This window comes from Caenorhabditis elegans, chromosome I (assembly GCF_000002985.6).
Source record: "Caenorhabditis elegans chromosome I".
In the NCBI taxonomy this organism is placed as follows: Eukaryota; Metazoa; Nematoda; class Chromadorea; order Rhabditida; family Rhabditidae; genus Caenorhabditis; species Caenorhabditis elegans.
This window is the reverse complement of record NC_003279.8, coordinates 875,404-896,488: the sequence shown is the minus strand read 5'-3', so window position 1 is coordinate 896,488 and position 21,085 is coordinate 875,404. Positions and strand designations below refer to the sequence as shown.

General features: G+C 41.5%; 3 protein-coding genes across 9 annotated transcripts in view; 2 read left to right on the top strand and 1 right to left on the bottom strand.

The window, feature by feature from the left end:
- Positions 1-1,389: 1,389 nt before the first annotated feature.
- Positions 1,390-6,722, top strand: him-19 (FBD domain-containing protein; the record flags this gene model as incomplete). 3 transcript variants are annotated; one of them, NM_001306262.2, is made up of 11 exons in its annotated part: positions 1,390-1,565; positions 1,635-1,807; positions 1,860-1,987; positions 3,743-3,925; positions 3,983-4,062; positions 4,215-4,308; positions 4,787-4,885; positions 5,088-5,167; positions 5,978-6,052; positions 6,310-6,379; positions 6,483-6,722. In NM_001306262.2, 11 exons carry the CDS (start codon positions 1,390-1,392, stop codon positions 6,555-6,557), a joined length of 1,233 nt encoding a protein of 410 aa, NP_001293191.1. The 3 variants fall into 3 exon arrangements, with proteins under 3 accessions (NP_001293191.1, NP_490789.3, NP_001293192.1); NM_058388.5 differs by having other exon boundaries at positions 1,626-1,807; positions 6,483-6,720; NM_001306263.3 differs by lacking the exons at positions 1,390-1,565; positions 1,635-1,807; positions 1,860-1,987; ... (1 more) ...; positions 3,983-4,062; positions 4,215-4,308 and having other exon boundaries at positions 4,862-4,885; positions 6,483-6,557.
- On the bottom strand, positions 6,282-13,571 carry Y95B8A.6 (the record flags this gene model as incomplete). Of its 3 annotated transcripts, none has more annotated exons than NM_001380694.2 (6): positions 13,325-13,545; positions 11,449-11,585; positions 9,782-9,982; positions 8,431-8,609; positions 8,143-8,339; positions 6,282-6,815 (listed from the first exon to the last, which is right to left on the bottom strand). In NM_001380694.2, the coding sequence occupies exons 3-6, from the start codon at positions 9,880-9,882 to the stop codon at positions 6,699-6,701; spliced, it is 594 nt and encodes a 197-aa protein (NP_001368011.1). In that variant the 5' UTR covers positions 9,883-9,982; positions 11,449-11,585; positions 13,325-13,545. The 3 variants fall into 3 exon arrangements, with proteins under 3 accessions (NP_001368011.1, NP_001380155.1, NP_001368372.1); NM_001392565.1 differs by having other exon boundaries at positions 6,289-6,815; positions 8,423-8,609; positions 13,325-13,475; NM_001380686.1 differs by having other exon boundaries at positions 6,699-6,815; positions 13,325-13,571.
- Positions 13,572-13,775: 204 nt separating this feature from the next.
- Positions 13,776-21,085, top strand: part of pde-6 — a gene marked incomplete at both ends in the record, with an annotated part of 9,959 nt that continues 2,649 nt past the window's right edge. Inside the window, 8 exons of one of the 3 annotated variants that reach the window (NM_001383315.1) lie at positions 13,776-14,099; positions 15,288-15,380; positions 16,818-16,897; positions 16,953-17,006; positions 18,032-18,083; positions 18,171-18,272; positions 18,575-18,783; positions 19,840-20,968. In NM_001383315.1, the coding sequence (NP_001370828.1) occupies positions 13,776-14,099; positions 15,288-15,380; positions 16,818-16,897; positions 16,953-17,006; positions 18,032-18,083; positions 18,171-18,272; positions 18,575-18,783; positions 19,840-20,968 (2,043 nt within the window). Of the gene's footprint in view, positions 14,100-15,287; positions 15,381-16,817; positions 16,898-16,952; positions 17,007-18,031; positions 18,084-18,170; positions 18,273-18,574; positions 18,784-19,839; positions 21,020-21,085 lie in introns of those variants that run through there. The other 2 variants (NM_001129083.4, NM_001306261.3) reach the window with 2 other exon arrangements.

Genomic DNA, 21,085 nt, shown 5'->3' with positions numbered 1-21,085 from the left:
TTGAAATAAAATGATCTAAAATTTAAGATTTTTAGCATTTTTTCAACAAAAAAGCTATAAAAATTAAGATTTTTAGCTTTTCTCGGGAAAAATGCTAAAAATCTTAAATTTTAAAGCATTTTATTTCAAATTCGACATTTTCATTTTGAATTTTTTTTCCGCTAAGCACTAAAATTCAAGATTATTAGCATTTTTCCGGCAAAAATGCACTAAAAATTGAGAATTTTTCGCTGAAAAACGTCAAATTTCACTCAAAATTCACATTTTCAAGGCTTTTAGGTTAATTTTGGGGGAATTTTTTTCTCAAAAACTAAATGAAAAATGATAAATTTAAAATAAAAGGCTCCCAGAAAAAAGATATATATTGCTCGTCATATCGGATGCCGCAGACGCGCAGAGAAGTGCTTTACACAAACAATTGCAACATTTTTGTGTTTTTCTCTGCGCAGGGGCTTCGAGTTAATCGAAAATACATGATTAATTGGGAAAACTGGCACAAAAATTGGCCATTTTTAATGAAATTCGGCAATTTTCGCGATGAAAAATGCATTGAAAATGATGTTTTCCGCGAATTTTCGCTTTTTTCCCGCCGTATTTGTTTCTTGTTTCTTGTGAAGTGGAGGGGGCAAAAGCATGGGAAAACTCTGAAAGTTTAAACTAGTTTGAGCATCTTTTAGTGCGAAAAAGGCGTTAAAGAAGGGATTTTCAAACATTTTTCCGAAAAAAATGCTAAAAAACTTAGATTTTAGAGCATTTTTCTTGCAAAAAAATGATTAAAATCTTGCATTTTAGTGAATTTTTCTGAAAAAAAGGGCTAAAAATCTTAAATTTTAGAGCATTTTTCTGAAAAATTGCTAATAATCTAAAATTTTAGTGCATTTTTCCGAAAAAATGCTAAAAATCTGACGGTTTCTGTGCAATATTTATTGAAAAATTGGCGATTTTCATCAACTTTTGCGACAAAAGAGCTCAGAAATGCTTATTTTTGTAGAATTTTTCAGTGAAAAACGTCAAATTTCAAGGAAAACTACACATATTTGATGTAAAACCTCGGAAAACATGCAATATTACAACAAATTCGAATTTTTTCAGTCTTTGCAAGATTTTTAGCATTTTTTCCGCAAAAATGCTAAGAATCTTAATTTTAGTGCATTTTTTGTGAAAAAATGCTAAAAATCTGCAATTTTAAAACATTTTTTTCGGAAAAAAATGCTAAAAATCTTAAATTTTAGAGCATTTTTCCGAAAAAATTGCAAAAAAACGGATAATTTTCAAGAACTTCTGGGATAAAATCGAAAAAATTGATCAAAAATTAAAAAAAAATCAATCGTGGAACAGGATTTACGAGCTACCGTACTTCAATTCGTCTCTTCCGTGCGAGACCCGCGCATGGTTCCCAAGCGTGTACTCCTCTCGGACATTGATTTTTATCGAAATTTTTTGTTTTTGATTTTTAATCATTTCAACTTCGAAATGGCTAGTTCTGTGACAACTTCTTTGAATTTTTCAAATTTGGAAAGCCCAAAATCGAATTCTTCGTCTCTTTTCGAAGATTCGCTGTTCAGGTTGGTGGAAAAATTCGGTGAAAAAAAAGATTTTGCGACAAAAAAAAAAAGGAAAAACAGCAGTTTCAGATGGAAAAGAACGCCGGAAAGAGCACCATCGAACAACGAGCTCGTCGAGCACGGCGATCTGGAGAATTTCGAGTACTCTGAACCGTTTGTCATCAAATTTCACAACATTTGCAAGGGTGGCGGCGAGCGGGTGAATGGGCAGCCAAAAATGGACGTCGCGTGCCAGTTGGATGGTGATTAAAAGAGCTGTAAACCCTGGCAATTCTAAAGTGTTTGCTCTCTCAGATTTCATCGAAGTGCCCATAAAGGATGCTGAAAATTGTTTGGAATGTATGACTGATGATCGAATTCTGCTGGATTCTGTTGAAATCGAAGTCAAAATTTGCACGACGACCTGCAAACTCGCTATTGAAGTAGGGAAAATGCCAAAAAAAAACGAAAAAAAGCGCACATTTGGTGCATTTTTGACAAAAAATCGAGAGATTTTGGTTAAAATTGGCGAAAATTCGCTATTTTTGTAGTAAAAATAACGGATTTTCCGGTTAAAATTCACGAATTTTTTGACTAAAAATAACAGATTTTTTGGCTAAAATTTACGGATTTTTTGGCTAAAAATAACTAATTGTTTGGCTAAAATCAACGGATTTTTGGCTAAAATTAACAGTTTTTTGGCTAAAAATAGCGAATTTTTTGGCTAAAATTAACGGATTTTTTGGCTAAAAATAGCGAATTTTTTTGCTAAAATTAGCAATTTTTGGCTAAAATTAATGGATTTTTTGGCTAAAAATATCGAATTTTTGGCTAAAATTAACGGTTCTTTGCCTAAAATTAACGGATTTTTTTTGCTAAAAATATCGAATTTTTGGCTAAAATTAACGGATTTTTGGCTAAAATTAACGGATTTTTGGCTAAAATTAACGGATTCTTTTTGCTAAAAATATCGAATTTTTGGCTAAAATTAACGGATTTTTTGGCTAAAAATAACGGTTCTTTTTTGGCTAAAATTAACGGATTTTTTGACTTAAATTAACGGATTTTTTGACTTAAATTAACGGATTTTTTTGGCTAAAATTAACGGATTTTTTGACTTAAATTAACGGATTTTTTTGGCTAAAATTAACGGATTTTTTGGCTAAAATTAACGGTTCTTTGCCTAAAATTAACGGATTTTTTTTGCTAAAAATATCGAATTTTTGGCTAAAATTAACGGATTTTTGGCTAAAATTAACGGATTTTTGGCTAAAAATATCGAATTTTTGGCTAAAATTAACGGATTTTTTGGCTAAAAATAACGGTTCTTTTTTGGCTAAAATTAACGGATTTTTTGACTTAAATTAACGGATTTTTTTGGCTAAAATTAACGGATTTTTTGACTTAAATTAACGGATTTTTTTGGCTAAAATTAACGGATTTTTTGGCTAAAATTAACGGTTCTTTGCCTAAAATTAACGGATTTTTTTTGCTAAAAATATCGAATTTTTGGCTAAAATTAACGGATTTTTGGCTAAAATTAACGGATTTTTGGCTAAAATTAACGGATTCTTTTTGCTAAAAATATCGAATTTTTGGCTAAAATTAACGGATTTTTTGGCTAAAAATAACGGTTCTTTTTTGGCTAAAATTAACGGATTTTTTTGGCTGAAACTAGCGAATTTTTGGCTAAAATTAACGAATTTTTTGGCTAAAATAACGGATTTTTTGACTTAAATTAACGGATTTTTTTGGCTAAAATTAACGGATTTTTTGACTTAAATTAACGGATTTTTTGGCTAAAATTAACGGTTCTTTGCCTAAAATTAACGGATTTTTTTTGCTAAAAATATCGAATTTTTGGCTAAAATTAAAGGATTTTTTGGCTAAAAATAACGGTTCTTTTTTGGCTAAAATTAACGGATTTTTTTGGCTGAAACTAGCGAATTTTTGGCTAAAATTAACGAATTTTTTGGCTAAAATAACGGATTTTTTGACTTAAAATAACGGATTTTTTGGCTAAAATTAACGGATTTTTTGGCTAAAATTAACGGATTTTTTGGCTAAAGTTAACGGATTTTTTGGCTAAAATTAACGGATTTTTTGGCTAAAATTAACGGATTTTTTGGCTAAAATTAACGGATTTTTTGGCTAAATTTAACGGATTTTTTGGCTAAAATTAACGGATTTTTTTTCAGAGTATCCTGGAAAAATACGCAGAACGCCGTGAACGCTGCAAGAGCATCGTAATGGTGAAGCGGCTCGTCTTCTTCATCTATGATCTCACTTATGCCAAGGAGCTGGCTCCAATTCTTGCGAGAATTGCTCCGAGGGCTTGTATTGTTAATTTAGGCATTCCGAAGACGAAAACCTTCCCGTTGGTAAGAGAATTTTCCAGAAAAAACCAAATTTTAGGCCAAAAAATTGCAAATTTTCAGCCACCGCCCATCGAATGCCGCTACGTGGCAGAGTTCATCGCCGATTTCCTCCGCGGCAGAAATGCCTGGCAAACTATTCGGTCTGTAGCATTTTTTCAAAAAAAAATAAATAAAAATCTGAAATTTCAGTGTATTTTTCCGGAAAAAAATGCTAAAAATCTGAAATTTTAGTGCATTTTTTCTGAAAAAATGCTAAAAATCTAGCATTTAATTAATTTTTTTTCATTTCCAGTGTGCTCCGTGTCTTCTATTTCGTCAGTTTGGACCTAAATTTGCAGAAAATTCTGAAAAAATGCGTCTGTCTCCGTCATCTGACTCTCTCGAATGTTTGTATTTTGATTTTTAGAGCTTTTTCAACGGATTTCTGGCTTTTCTCGTTAAAAATTGATTTTTCTGGTTAAATTGACCGTATTTTATCGATTTTTCATCAAAAATCAATAGAAAATTCAAGTTTTGCGCGTCAAATTTGACGTTTTTTGGGTCGGTGAACCTCAGAAAACTGAAATCGCCAAATTTTATGAGCAAAATTTGATTTTTTTTTTTTGCGAATTTTTGTGCGAAAATTGATTTTTCTGGTTAAATTTAACGTGTTTTATCGATTTTTCAGCAAAAATTCCTTTTTTTTTTCGTAGATTTACGGCGCGTTGCGTGTCGCGTCGCGGCTCGATTTTAGTTTTAAAACTAAATGCACTTGTCCGTGTGGAGTACACGGGGGCGATTGTCAATGGAGCGCGAACAATTCAACGAGGAATGCGAGAAGCCCATGATTTTAGAGCTTTTCCCCATTAAAATTGAGCATTTTAGGTCGAAGATGTCGGCGTTTTCGAGCTCGACACTGTGAATTCGGTGCTTTTGGACAGTTGTGATTTTTCAATTACCATGATGGATGAAGTTTTCGCAGAGGTGCATAAAAATCTTTTTTTTTCCGGGAAAAATGCTCAGAAATTTAAGATTTTTAGCGTTTTTTTCAGAAAAATGCTCTAAAATTTCAGATTTTTAGCGTTTTTTTCAGAAAAATGCTCAAAAATTTCGGATTTTTTGCATTTTTTTCAGAAAAATGCTCTAAAATTTCAGATTTTTTGCATTTTTCAACAATTTTTTTCAGAAGCACCCCCGTCTCTTCCCGAACGCCACCAATTTTGGATTTCACCGTTCTCCCATAAGTCTTTGCCTCAAAGCGCTCAAGTAATGACAACATGACAACGCCTACAAAACCGTGCCCAGCTTGCAAATGGCGAAGTGCCGCACGGAAAAAGAGGCGGAGCGGCGTTTTTTTTTTCCGATTTTTGGTCATTTTTGCTATTTTTTTTTCGCAAAAAAAAGTAGTTTTTTTCACCAAAAACACAAAAAAACATTTTTCAATTCAAAAAAAAAAATGTAAAAACTAAAAAATTTATGATTTTTTCATTTTTTTTTTTGGCTCTTCTTTGTCCAAAAAAAAGCGAAAATTTTTTTTTTGCCAAAATCAGCTTTTTCCGAAAAAAATCAACGAAAATGATCCAAAATCAAGAATTTTAGTCAAAAAACTGTAAAATCGTGACAAAAAACCGTGCCTCACGACGCTCCGCCTCTTTTTCCGAGCGGCACTGAAAAATAAGCAGGCCCCACGAAAAGATGATCTGCAAGAATGTGATCTCCGACATAAATTTTAAAAAAAGCTTTTTTTTTTTCGTAGATCACTCAAGCGCTCAAGTAAGACCATGCTCACGCCTACAAAACTGTGCCCAGCTTGCAAAAGGCACAGTGCCGCACGGAAAAAGAGGCGGAGCGGCGTTTTTCTCGATTTTTGGGCAAAAAATTCAAATTTTTATGAAAAAAGCACTTTTGAATGTTAAATAAATGTGCAGCACTGAAAAATTAGGAGGCCCCACGAAAAGATGATCTGCAAGAATGTGATCTCTGAAAAAATCATTAAAATATTAAAAAAAAAATTTTTCGTAGATCCCGTTCTCGCAGATTGGGAATTTTACACAAAAAAAAATATTTTTTTTGCAGAGAATGGTCGAGGGATCGAATCGCCGACACGCGCAAAACCTTGTGCTTCTACCAGCCGGAACGCGATTTTCGAAAGTAAAAAAATCAATAAAATCAATAAAACACACGCGGATTTCTGGCTTCCCTCATAAATTGAAATGGAAGAGTTTTTCTGCCGAACTAGGCCAGGCGCGTTGCGTGTCGTTCGTTGTGAAACTAAATGTGATTTGTCCGTGTGGAGTACACAGGGGGGCGATTGTCAATGGAGCGCGCGAAAAATGCAATGAGGAAGGCCAGAAGCCCAAACATAAAACATTATATATTTTCAAAAAAAACCAATTTATTTTTTTCAGATTTCTATTCGAGGCTAGCAAACTGTTCGAGGTGGTCGACGACGATAACGAGCTGGAGGGAGAAGTTCAGGTTAGGATCCACCCGACCGCGACGCAGCTGCGTGCGGAGCGGCTGCGTCGCGGCCGTGGCCGAGGTTTTTAATCAAATAAATCTTTAAAACAATTATTTTCAGATAAAAGGTCAGAGTGGAGGGTGCCCGTTGATCACCGTTTTCAATAAAGATCGTGTGTACAAGGCGAGAATTTGAATTTGGCAGCATATTTGGCAGCAGCATCCGTATTTAATTTCCATTGTTTCTTTTTTTTGTTGTTTCGTTGAATCTTGTAAAATTATTTTTTTTTGTTGAGTTTTGAGTTGTTTTGTGTGTTTTTTTCCCCGGTTTTTTCGCTCATAAATAGGTGACCAGTGGTGATGACGGATTGAGCATACAATCACAACACGTTCGCACGTCGATTTGGCTCATTTGCCAGCGAGCACACTCGCGGGTGCCCACGTTTCGGAGAACCTGAAAAAAAATGGAAATTGGGCGAGTTCACTGGAGCGCGCTTGCAATTCCTTTGGCCACGTGGAAATGGAAAAATCGATATTTTCCACGAGGTTCTGGCCTTCCTCATATTTTGAAATGGAAGAGTTTTTGCCGAACTAGGCCAGGCCATATCTGGGGTAGATTTACGGCGCGTTGCGTGTCGCGTCGCGGCTCGATTTTAGTTTTAAAACTAAATGCACTTGTCCGTGTGGAGTACACGGGCGATTGTCAATGGAGCGCGAAAAATTCAATGCGGAATGCCAGAAGCCCGTGTAATTTTATTGGAGCACAATAGGATGCATCCGCACTTCTAAATATTAAATTTTCCAAAAAATCGATATTTTACAACGTGGCACACTGCAATTTTTCGAGAAAAAATTTCGATTTCAGTGACGCTTCTAACGAATTTTAACGAATCACAATAGGGCGCGCTCGCATCTTGCATCCCATTTATTCAAATTTTCGGGAAAATCAATGATTTTCCACGTGTACAGTATGAATTTGATAGAGAATGAAAAATAGTTGCCAAAAATAAACCAAATTTTTGATTTTCGCCATTTTTCTTAAGTGCAATCGTGATCCACCGCACTGGCGCGGCAAGACCGTAAATTTGAAATTTTGCGACTAGTTTCGTCTGTTTCACGATATTTTAAAGCAAAAAACTTTGAATTTTCGGGTTTCCCGCCAAAAGACCCAAGTTTTGGATACTGCGTTAGAGCGCGATTGCACATTAATTCCAAAAAAAATGTTTGAGAAAATATTCACGGGGTTCTGGCCTTCCTCATTGAATTTTTCGCACTCTATTGACAATCACCAACGCGTGGGAAAGTCGTGTACTCCACACGGACAAATATATTTAGTTTTACAACTAAAATCGAGCCGCGACGCGACACGCAACGCGCCGTAAATCTACCCCAGATATGGCCTGGCCTAGTTCGGCAAAAACTCTTCCATTTCAATTTATGAGGGAAGCCAGATATCCGTGAATATTTTGCCGGGAAATTTAAATTTTCTGCGAAAATTTTTTGGCGGGAAATTCAGTCAAATTTTATTTTTTCTTTAAAGGATCATATTCAAATAAAAATAATATTCTCCAAGTGATTTGATCTACAAAAAATGCGGGAATTTTTTGCCCATAAAAATGTGTCGTCAGCACGTTCTTAATCATCCAAAATCAGTTGAGAACTCTGTGTCTCTTCTCCCGCATTTTTTGTAGATCAATCCGAAATGAGACACTCTGACACCACGTGATTCTCGTGGAGTGAGTACAAACGCGCTCCATTGCAAAAACAAAAAAATTACATACCTTCATCGGCATAACCCGTTGTATGCATTTTCCTTCTCCTCGCAAACACGCTTTCTGCGAGCAAATCAGCTCATTAATGACACGTGGAAAATACGTGGATGGCAAGTGTCGAACAGCACGGCACGTAGTACACAACGAGTATCCACCACTATTAAATTCTCCAGTCTCATCATCGCATTCCACCGCCACAGTCATTCCTGGAAAAATTCCGTGTTTGACCTCCTAAAAAGCGCGGGAAAAGTGTCCCGCGCGATGGAGCGCACTTGCTGTGTTCACCCACCTACCTACCCAAAATATGACGTGATGTTCCGGTATTTCGCATTAGCAGACGATCATCTGTATCCTTCCATTCGATGGCTCGTTTCCTGCGTCTCTCGCCCTCCTCCCACTCTTCCTCGTCCCACCAAGCACGTTCGGCTTCTGCCGGTTGGCCGGTTTTTATGATTTTTCGAATTAGTTGACTCGATCTGAAAGGGAGGCATATGTAGGCGCGAAGTTAGGTAGGCATACGGCTAGGCACGTTTGCAGGTCTTGGGTAGGCATGAGATAGGCGCATAGGCAGGTGGAAAAGCCGGGATAAGGGAGGTGTGTAGGTAGGCAAGGAGGCAGGCGAATAGACTTGTAGGCGGTTGCTTTAGGTAGGCAAACGTCTACCTAAAGGTAGGCTCTGGGTAGACGCACTGACAGTAATGCCTATAGGCAAAATAGGCAGCCAGGCACGTAGGAGGCAAATCTTAGGTAGGCGCATAGGTAGGTACAAGGCAGGTCTGTTTTCAGCATGAGGTAGACGTATAGGCAGGCAGGAGTTAGGTGCGTAGGCATATAGGCAGAAGGGAGGTTTGTAGGCAGCTAGGCTTGTGGTAGGTTCGCGTAAGCAGGCTAATAGGTATGTAGGCATGCAAGGAGGCAGAAGGTATGCTTGTAGGCAGATAAGCGCGGAGAAGGCGCGTAAAGGCAGGCATAAGTATAGTGTACAAGCTAGGCACAGGAAAAGTGCAATTTCAGGATTGTAGGCCAAGGTAGGCCAAGGTAGGCGCGTAGGCATGATATGTATCGACTCAAACAAGTAGGCATGTAGGTATGCCATAGGCGCGTAGGAATATCGACAAAAGGGAGGCTTGTGGTAGGCACCTAAGCAGGCGAAAAGGTACGCAGTCATGCAGGTTGGCAGAAGGCAGTTTTGTAGGTAGCTAAGCTTGTGGTAGGTACGCCTAAGTATGCGAATAGGTAGGAAAGCATGCAGGTAGGCAGAAAGTGCGATTGTAGGCAGCTAGGCGGGGAGAAGGCGCGTAAATGCAGGCATAGGTATAGCGCGCAAGCTAGGCACTGGAAAAATGCGAATTCAGGCTAGTAGCCCAAGGTAGGCGCGTAGGCTCGTAGGCATGATATGTATCGACTCGACCGCAAGCAAATAGGCAGGTAGGCATGTGATAGGCGCGTAGGCATAAAGACAAAAGGGAGACTTGTAGGCAGATAGGCGGGGGGGGGGGGCGCGTAACGGCAGACAAAAGTATAGCGTGCATGTTAGGCACAGAAAATGTGCAAGTTCAGGCTCGTAGACCAAGGTAGGCGCGTAGGCTTGTAGGCATTATATGTTTGATACTGCAAACAAGTAGGCAGGTAGGCATTGAGAGCTCACCGTTGGCACCTCTTCCCGCAATGATAGTCCGTTGAAGCTTTGTGAGCCAAACCCCTGAGATCAGGAAACTCATTGCGAGCCGACGAAAAGTCGCTGGCCATATAGATACGATTGTAGCCGGCAGTGTCCCGTAGCCGACGCGTCAGATCCAACGGATGCGATGATTCACATGGATCTTTGGTGGTTGTAGTTGTGGTCGGACTGCAAAAATGTGACGAAAATTTGGAAAAAGTGGTGATGTTTTTTTAGTTTGTAGCATTCGGTTTTGATCATAAAGTATAAAGTTCTAGAACATAATAGATGACGTGTGTGGGTGTGTGGGTGTATCTCTGTTATAATCACTTAGAGAGAGAGCGGGTCGAGACAAGATCATCAACAGGTCGATTCGCCGAATTTGTGGTGTTATGGAAAGTGTCGCAGAAAAAAGTGAAATTTTTTAAAGCCTAAATAAGAATTTTCAGATCATTTTGGACCGAGGTTTTTTTTTTTCTAAAAATTTTTAAATTTGGAAATTCAATGTCTTAAGAGAAGCGGAGAAGCGGAAATTTTGCAATTTTTGTGCCAAAATTGTTTTTCGTTAAAGGCTGAGGCTTAGGCTTGGTGTCAGTGGCGAGCGTCAGCTTGCTACTGACGCTATTTAGGCTTAGGATTTTCCGGTTTTTTTGATGTTAGGCTTAGGCTTAGGCTTAGGCTTAGGTTTAGGCTTAGGCTCAGGTTCAGGCTTAAGCCTAGGCTTAATCACTCCCTAGGCTAAACCCTTCTAAATCCCAGAAAGTCCTAAAATTCCTTTAAAAAAGGAAAAAACGCCAAAAAATCAGGGAAAATAAACAACTATTTTCAGAAAATTGACTCGAATTTGCAGAAAATACATCCAATTGAATTTTTTTCAGCGAATTTTTTTTGTGGCCCCGATAAAAAATTGTTGATTTTTACCGGGAAATCAAATTTTGGAAATTACTGAAAATATGTTTTATTGATTTTTTTTTTAAACAAAATTTTCTTTACAGTTTGTTTAGTTTTTAGGAACGTTAAAAAATTTAAAAATTATTTTTTATGTACAAAAAAAGGCACTTTATACCGGTAAAACCATAAGTTTTCGAAAAATAAAATTTTTGAAAAAAAATTTTAAGTCCATACCCAAGCCCAAGCCCAAGCCTAAGCCTGAGAGCCTAAGCCTAAGCCCAAGCCTCAGCACAAGCCTAAGCCTGAGCCTAAGCTGAAGCCTAAGCCCAAGCCCAAGCTTCAGCACAAGCCTAAGCCTAAGCCCAATCCTAAGCCTAAGCCTAACCATAAGCCTAAGCCTGAGCCCAAGCCCAAGCCCAAACCTAGGCCCAAGCCTAATTAAAACCCCTATTCCAAAAAAATTTCTGAATGTATTTTGTCAAAAATTACAAACTTTGAATTGTAAAAAAAATAAATTTTGCAACTTTTTAGTTTTTGGAAAAATTTATTTTTTTTTCGATCGAGTTTTTAACATTTATCGGATATCAAAAATTAAATTTTCTGATCTACAAGAAATGTACATACTTTCATTCTACCAGTAATAATCGCAAAAGCCCGTAAAAAAATAAAACTAATTTTAAAAAATTTACCAAAAATTCTGAAATTTCAATTAAAACCCCTAATCCTTTAAAAAAAAATGCAACTTTAAAGTTCAGGGAACATACGTAGTCGTCGGTGGCGGTATATACTCTGTCGTAGTGGTCGGCGGCGGCGTAGTGGTCGGCCTATACTCAACAAGCTCCCAGAATCGAACAGGCTGCGAGCTATTCCAGATGTGATCCTGATTCTCTCTGTACAGTACCTGAATGTATTTATTTTTTCGTCTTGTTTTATTGAATTCATTCTTTGTTCTTTATGACATTGAGTAGGTTAGTTTGACACGACGGAACAAACGATCATTGCAGAGAAGACGACGGCAACGAATCATATGATTTCAATTTGATACGCCGATTTTAATTTGTTTTTTTTTAGTTCGTTTCCCCCTTCTCCAAATGTTTTTTTACAGTAATAGTAGGTGGTGTTAGTCCAAATTCCCAGAGAATTTTCCCTTTTTTTTTGTCCCGGCGGAATAAGACCACTTAGCACAGCGGCGGCACAAATTGATGGCAATTGTCTTTGGAGCTTTGATGATGATGATGACAGCTCATCCATCCGTCAGAACAATGAGAGAAGATGGTGTAGGAGAGGAGCACGAGAGAGCAAGAAGAGATGGAGCGGAACGGCACCTGTTTGAAATGGTTAACTGAAAGCCTACAAGCCCAAGGGCCCTGAGAGTCTAGAACTGGGATTGTATTTGCGGAATCGAGGCCTAGAGGATTAGAGGCTAGGGATTAAAGGCCAGGGTCTTAGAAGGTCCAAGAGGGCCCAATAGGCAGGAAAAGGCCTAGAAAGTAAACGCCCAGATGGTCTTAGATAGCCCAAAAGGCTTAAATGGTCCTTGGTTAACTTGGAAATGGTTGACTGAAAAGCTACTGTGGAAGTCCATGGGCCTTAGAACTGGGCTCCCAAAGCCATTAGAATTGCGGAATCGAGGCCTATGAGCCTAGAGGCTAGGGAATAAAGACTGGGGTCTTAGAAGGTCCTAGAGGGGCCTAGAAGCCTAGAAGCCCAGATGATCTTAGATCGTCCAAGAGGCCTAAATGGTCCTAGAGGGCTCTAGGAGCTTCGAAGCCCAATTAGTCTTAGATAGTCCAAGAGGCCTAAATGGTCCTAGAGAGCCCTAGAAGCCTAGAAGCCCAGATGGTCTTAGCTAGTCGAACAAGGTCCTATAGAACAAGTCAAAATGGTCCTAGAGAGCCCTAGAGGCCTAGAAGTCTAGATGGTCTTAGATAGTCCAAGAGGCCTAAATAGTCCTATAGGGCCCTAGGAGCCTAGACGCCCAGATGGTTTCAGATAGTCCAAGAGGCCTAACGGTCCTTGAGGGACCTAGGAGCCTAAAAGCCCAATTGGTCTTAGACAGTCCAAAAAGCCTAAATGGTCCTAGAGGGCCCTAGGAGCTTAGAGGCTAGGGGTAAGGCGCTTGGTTGATCTACGTAGATCTTCAAAAAATGCGGGAGAATGAGACGCAGACTTCATAAATAATAACGCATGGAACGTGATGACGTCACATTTTTAGGGCGAAAAATTCCCGCATTTTTTGTAGATCACAACGTAATGGAACAGCCCTTTGATTTTAGCTTTGAATCATCTAGACTGAATAAGGACTATTTGGACTAAATTAGGCCTCGGGCCTGCCTACCGTTATTGCACTGGGGCCCTATTGTAGGCTATCGGATTCAAAAGCTCTGTCCCAGAAAACCTTCCATTCTCAGGCCAGCGGTTCCCATGTGACCAAACAAAGAACACATACACTTTCTCATAACAAACAAAAAAATATTGCAAAAACATGGCAAGGAATCTCATAGTGGATTTAACATACGGAGCTACGAGTTCAAAAATTAAAGAAGCATAATTCTGTGGTTAGGCCATTAAATTAACAGCGTGAGTACACATAGAGGACACTTCGATAATTATCAATTGTATCAATTGTATCAATTTTACCTGAAATTGCGTAAAACACGGCAGCACACGGAGCAACAAGAGGAGCAGAACGTGATGGAACATATGCATTGCACCGGGGCGCGGAGACGCAGACTGAAAACCGACACCGAATACAGCTCGCCGAGCGAAGAGCGTGCCAGAGAGATCAATTGACGCGGTTTGAGAGTAAGTGAGTGAGAGAGAGAGATAGAACTGATGGGAGAAGGCGCGCCGGCCGGTCGGCGGGTCCACACAGAGGAGGAGACGATGAGATGGGCGGTGAAGGCGGCGGCATCAGTGTGAACACAGCAGATGACAACCCCCCGAAGACGACGACGACGACGACGACGACGGCGGCGGCGCCGAGACATTGCAGACGCGAGAGGGCGCTCGACGACACGACGGGCCCCCCGATGACATGAGAATTGGGAGGAGGAGGAGGAGGAGGAGGAGGCAGAGAAGAATTGAGAGAATGGGCGATAGAAGCGGGGTGGGGGGAGAAGAGGGTGAAAAGAGTGTGCTCGGGGCTAGCGCACACAGTCAAGCTGGCAGGAGGCAGCAGCACACGCCCGCAGCTAGAAGAGGCGCACAGAGAGCACCAGCAGCAACAGCAGCAGCAGCATCCAGGCCAGTGTTTGCAATGAGATGGTGCTGCGGTGGGTCGTATTCTGAGAATGGTGGTGGTGGAGGTGGATCGCGTGGTGCTCCACCAACACCTCTGCTAACTGTCGCCGCAACGAGCAGCTCCACGGCACATGACACGTTTGGGCCGATGCAAGTGAAGATGCTGAAAACTGTAAGTTCCTCTTTTTTTTTCTTCAAATTCAAAAATTATTCTCCTGGCGCTAACTTTCCCGAGTCCCGCGCTGGGGTGAGCATTTGTCTAGGAGATCGCAGGTCGGCGATCGCAGGTCCGAGGTTCACAGAACTCTGGCTTTCCTCACAAATTGAAATGGAAGAGTTTCTGCCGAACTAGGCCATTTTGGCTCGGCTCGATTTTAGTCCTAAAACTTAGTGTGATTGTCCGTGTGGAGAACACGACTTTCCCTTGTTCTTTGTCAATGAAGCGCGAAAAATTCGACGACCACGCCAAGCCAGCTTTCCCATAACATTGCAACAAAACATGACTACTGTATTCCGTATTCCTGTTTTTGCCCATTCTATTCTGTCAGCAAAGCGCTCATCTCGATGACAAATCGCGTATTCGGCGCCGCCGGGGGGGGGAGCTCTCGTCTTCATTGAAGCGCGCGCCGCAGCCGCTGCCGAGGGACACGAGATCACTGCAGAGACGCAGGCGGACTCGTCTTCTTTCGAGCTCGTCGTCGTCGTCTTCTGCTTCTCCTCCCCGCGCGCGCGCGCGAATTCCGTAAGTAACAAAGTTGGATGGGATATGGCAACAAGAAGACGCATCTTCTTCTACTTCTTTTTCTACTGCGTGCCAATGACGGGGCGAGAGGCACACGCGAAAAATTGAATAAAGTGTGACGTGGCAAAGAAATATAAAAATACAAACACTTTCGTATCAGTATGTGATAAGACTCCGCAAAAGGTGTTGTACACTGCACTCACAGACTCACAGACTCACACACACATCAGGAGACCTCATACATTTTTTGTGCACACGCAATATATAACCTGTGACACACACACACACACATAGAGAGACTTTCGCACACACACACACACACACACATACTCCTACATACTCCTACATACATTGCATTCATTGCTTGCCCCCGGCTTCTTCTTCTTCTTCTGCTTCGTCTTCTTTGGCGCCTTGTTCCCACAAATCCCCGTCACACACAAGTTCTGCTGCCACTGCTGCTGCTTCCGCTCTTCCAACTTCATATATATCTATATATATGCATGTCAATCAATATCAGCATTTTATCCCGACGAGCTTTGAGGTCTGGCACACGACAAAATCCTCCTGAAAATCCTGAAAATCCCCTGTAAGATCTTATAAATAATGCGTTTTTTGCAGGCTGTGATCGTGACGGAAGGCACCGGCGAGAGTGTGCTCCTCGACTCGTTACGGGCATCCGGATGGATTTGTACAGTATCATTTCCAACACAGGTAAGGCTGCAGCTGAGTTTTTAGGCTTATGAAAATTGAGGCCCGTGGGGGCCTCAATGCTTGAAAAAATCTAGATTAGGCCTCCTAGGCATGATGGCTCTGCAATAACTTTGACTCCAAAATTCAAGGCCAGAGCTTGGCCCAGTAGCTGCGTCTTTAGGCTTATGAAAATTGAGGCCCGCTGGGGCTTGGAAAAACCTAGACTAGGCCACCGAAGTGTTCAGGCCATATCAGGCCATATAGCCTGGTCAGAGCTTAGACCAGTAGCTGCGTATTAGGCTTATGAAAATTGAGGTTCTAGGGTCATGATCCATTGAGTTTTAGATCAGGCCTTTGATCCGAAGTGGTAAGCGTCTCCTAGGCTCTGCAAGAACTTTGACTCCAAAATTCAAGGCTATTAAAGGCCATAACCTGGCCAGAGCTTGGCCCAGTACATAGTCTGGGTATAGCAGGCCACCACAGCCTGAAAATAATAGTCCACAAAATCATGATCCCGGGAAATATGAGGGTTGAAACCTACTACATACTTTTGAAATTTTGGCCCAATTTGGGAAATTTTGGCCCAAAATTTAAGCTTTTTTCGGAGCCCTGGGCCCTCTCTCTTCGGAGCCCTGGACTTGGCGATTACCTCTAACTGCATAGTTCCCAGGCCTCCGGTCTGCTAAGTCCTGTGGAAGATTTCAAGGATCTATAAGATCTTTGGTTTGCGTCAAAAAATTCACATTTCCGAGTTTCCGCCTAGCCGAGATATACCACCTATGACGTCAGTCTGTTAAGCCCAGGGGCTCCGAAGAAGCTTATCCAAATTGAGCCAAAATCTTGAGGGCAGTCCATAGCTTGTGGTGACCTACTATGGCCAGGCTATGGGGCCTGATATGGCCTGCAATATGATATGGCCTGCCTTTGAGATTCCTAGGCCATCAGTGTGACCTCACAACTCTTCCAGGATTCTTAGGCCCTCGTTAATGATCAATATAATGGCAGACATCAACGAGCAGAAGACGGGGAAAAAGAGGAAGAAGAAGAAGAAGAAGTCAGTGTATACATACTACTACGACTCGCGCGTAATTATCTCTGAATGCTCTTTTTCTTCTCCTCTTCCTGCTCCGCTTTTCAAGCTCCCTCCGTCAGCAGAAGTCAGATGACAACAGGCTCGCTCACTAATCTGGAAGAAGCAGGTGCTCTTTCTCTTGCTCATACACTCTCTCTGTGGAGGTGTGGGAGAGATTAGCTGATTAAGTGCATTGTTGTGTGAGCATGTATACCCTCGAAACACGTATCACCGCTATCATGATTGACGTAAAAAGATAAGGGAGAAAGGAAATTGGGAATTACGAAGACCATGACTGAAACGTGGTCAGTTCCGGAAATTCGGACACGGGCGGGAAAAAGGAAATTGAATTTTGGAAATTTTTGAATATGTACACTTTCTTGCAGGCAACATCCGACGTTGAATCAATATGCCCTTTAGCTGTATTCATAGATCTTCGAGTACCTCATCCATCGCAAATCGCCAAGTAAGGGAGCAGCGTTGATCGTCAGCCATGATCTACTAACGAAACGTTTTTTCAGAGACGTCTCATCGGTGAGCACAGAGGAGGTGTTGATTGTGTCGATCGCCGAGAAGTGAGTTGGATTATGCTGGAAAACTAGGCCACCAACTTTTTAAACAAATGGTTTAGGAAAGCTAGGCTATAGGCCAAGGCCACATAAGTTTGGATACATTGAAAAACCTCGGCCACCATTTTTCGTCCCAGATATACTAAATACGGTTTTTTAAACAAAAACTCGGCCGCCATTTTTTTAGACTAAAAATTCGGCCACCAATTGTTTCGGTATTTTTCTTTGCCATGTGGCCTTAGTCGGCCACGGCCACGTAAATTAGGTTACGTGAATAAAACTCGGCCACCAATTTTACAGATAAACTCGGCCACGATTTTTTTCAAAACAAAATCACTGCCACAAGTTTTTCCAATTAAAATAATGACAGCAATTTTTTGTAGAAAAAGCGCCGCCACTTTTTGTAGGCTTAAAATTCGGCCACCAACTTTTCTTGTGAATTTAAAATTCGGCCACCAACTTTTTTTTCGTTATTTTTTCCTTGCTATGTGGCCGTCAGAAAAAAGTTCGGCCAAGAACACGTAAATTAGGTTAAAATGATAAAAATCGGCCACCAACCTATCCAAAACAAAAACTCGGCCACCAAAATTATTCAGCCAGAAACCAAAGAAAAAATATCGGTGGCCGCGTTTTCCCATTTTCTCGGCCACGAATTTTTTCAAAAAACAAAAACTCGGCCCCCAATTTTTGTTGGCTTAAAATTTGGCCACCAACTTTTTGTGTAGGCTTAAAATTCGGCCACCAACTTTTTTTTCATTATTTTTTCCTTGCTGCGTGGCCGTCAGAAGAAAAGTTCGGCCAAGTACACCTAATTTAGGCTACGTTGATAAAACTCGGCCACCAATTGTTTCGGTATTTTTCTTTTCTATGTGGCCTTAGTCGGCCACGGCCACATAAATTTGGATACGTTGAAAAACTCGGTCGCCAAAATTTTCCAACCACAACCAAAGAAAACATATCGGTGGCCGAGTTTTCCCCAATTTTCTAGACCACTCTGCCAGAATTGTCAATCTAACAATCACATATTCCAGACACATCAGCGAAAAGCGACGGAGAGCTCTTGCGCAGTCCAACATCATTCATGTAAGTCATCCGTTTTCTCACTTTCTCATTTTCAATTCTAATTAATATTTCATTCACACTGATTCCCATTCATTCGTTTCTTTTCAGCATGTGACGTGGAATACGCGTGACGTGGTGCTCTTCGACTACGTCGGGCGGCTCGCGAATCGGATCCGCGCGCTGCCCGCCCTTTTCGCCGTCTTGGATGAGGTGAGCTTTTGGCCTCCATGCCTACTTGCCTACCTCCTACTAGTCTGCCTAATCGCCTGCCTAATTGCCTGCCTAATCGCCTGGCTGAACGCCTACCTGCCTACACGCGGTGTCAGAGTGTCTCTTATTTCGGCTTGATCTACGTAGATCTACAAAAAATGCGGGAGTTGAGAATCGTTAAGAACTAGCTGACGTCATATATTTTTGGGTGAAAAATTCCCGCATTTTTTGTAGATCAAACCGTAATGGGATAGACTGGCGCCACGTGTGCCTACAAACCTTCAAATTTTGCGTATTTTCAGACGGATCAAGCAGTGGAAATATGTGATGAGCAACGAGTAGTGCAGTACGTTAACCGCGCCTACGAGAACGTGACGGGATGCATACGATCCGAGGTGATCGGACAACCCGAATCGGAAATGCGACGAAAGTCCCTGCCGAGGGCACGTGGCGAAGAGGAGCGGCGGCGGAGTTGCGACTGGAAATTTATACGGGTCCCGTTTGCTAACAAGTGAGTTTTTTTTAATTGGTGGCCGTAAATGAAAAAGTCGGCCACCGATTTTTTTTTTCGATTTTCGATTAAAAAAATGCATCGGTGGCCTAAAAACTCGATAACCGAGCTTTCTAGGCTTGAAAAAAAAAGGAAAATAGGTTAGGTGTTCGAGTTTTTTTCAACAAAAAAAATCGGTGGCCTAGCTTATTTTTCAACCTTGATGGCCGAACTTTCTCTATAAAAATTGATGACCGAATTTTTTATGCTCAAGAAATTGGTGGCCGAGTTTTCTTATTGAAAATGTACGTGACCTAGCTTTCTCTCAAACGAACAATGAAATGACCTAGTTTTCCGTGGAAAAATTGGTGGCCGATTTTTTTTTTGCTGGAAAATTTGGTGGCCCAGTTTTTTTTGCTGGAAAATTTGGTGGCCGAGTTTTTTTGCTGGAAAAACTGGCGACCTAGTTTTTTGCTGGAAAATTTGGTGGCCGAGTTTTTCTTGAAAAGCTGATGGCCTAGTTTTCTCTTCAATAAAATTCTGTTCTAGTTTCCTTTGCTTAATCCGTTAGAACTCGGCCACCAATTTATAAAACTCGTCCACCAAATTATATAAAAACACGGCCACAAAATTGTATAGCAACTCGGCCACCAATTCATAAAACTCGACCATCAACTTGTAAAACTCGGCCACCAAATTACATAAAAACTCGGCCATCAACCTATAAAACTCGGCCACCAACTTATAAAACTCGACCATCAACTTAAAGATCGCGGCCATCATTTTGAAAAAACTCGGCCACCATCTTATACAAAAACTCGGCCACAAAATTGTATAGAAACTCGTCCACCAATTCATAAAACTCGACCACCAACCTATAAAACTCGGCCGTCAATTTATAAAATTCGGCCACCAACTTATACAAAAACACGGCCACAAAATTGCATAGAAACTCGGTCACCATTTTAAAAAACTAGGCCATCAACCTATAAAACTCTGCCATCAACTTAAAGATCTCGGCCACCATTTTAAAAAACTCGGCCACCAATTAATCAAAAAATTCTATGAATTTTGCAGTAGTCAATTCGTGTATATGAAACGCTCAAACACCACCGGTGACACCGCCGCAATCTTCCGCGACGTCTCCCTGAAAAGCCTGAAATCGCAGACGGGCGGCATCGAGGCGCCCATCTCCGAGGTGCTCACAATGCTCCGAGACGTGTCGGCACGGGTCGACGGAGAACCGGCACAAACGATAAAGGACGCGATGAAGGTGCTGTCGTCGCACGAGCTGTACGCGCCGTCGATCAATCGATTCCGCGACGCCGATCGGATAGCAACTCAATATTACGATGGTCTCATTCGCCTCCATCATCCAGCTAGGCAGCGAAAGCGAAGCGTCGTCGACGCGCATCGAGAGAAGCGAGGATCCCATGGAGAACGTCGGCGGGTATCTGCTGACGTGAAGAACGCGCTGGAAAACGACAATTGCTGGAAATTCGACATCCTTCATCTGGAAAAGGTGTCGGATCACCACGCTCTTTCCCAAGTCGGAATGAAAGTCTTCGAGAGGTGGAAGGTTTGCGATGTGCTCGGCTGCTCCGACGATCTCCTCCACCGTTGGATTCTATCCATCGAGGCTCATTACCATGCGGGAAACACGTATCACAACGCAACTCACGCAGCCGACGTCCTACAGGCCACCTCATTCTTCCTGGACTCCCCGTCGGTCGCCGTGCACGTGAATGAAAGTCATGCGGTGGCGGCTCTTCTCGCAGCGGCGGTGCATGATCTAGACCATCCTGGAAGAGGAAACGCGTACCTGATCAATACGCGACAGTCGCTTGCAATACTTTACAATGATAACTCGATCCTGGAGAATCATCACATCGCACTAGCCTTTCAGCTAACCCTTCAGCACAACGCCAACGTGAACATCTTCTCGAGTCTGTCGCGCGAGGAGTTCATCCAAATGCGACATGCGATGGTGGAGATGGTGTTGGCTACGGACATCAGTCGACACTTTGAGTACCTCGCCAAGTTCAACAAGATGCATGTGACAGATGTGCCGGAGGAGCAACGTGACACGAATTCACTTACGATATGTGATATGCTTGTCAAGTGCGCCGACATCTCCAATCCGGCGAGAGAGTGGGGATTGTGTCAGCGATGGGCGCATCGGATTGTTGAGGAGTACTTTGAACAGGTGCGTAGGTCGGGGGAGGGCGGCAATTGCCGGTTTGCCGGAAATGCTTAGAGAGATTTTTTTAATAAGACGGAAACACATTTTTTTCTAAATTTCCAAAAAAAAATTTTTGTATGG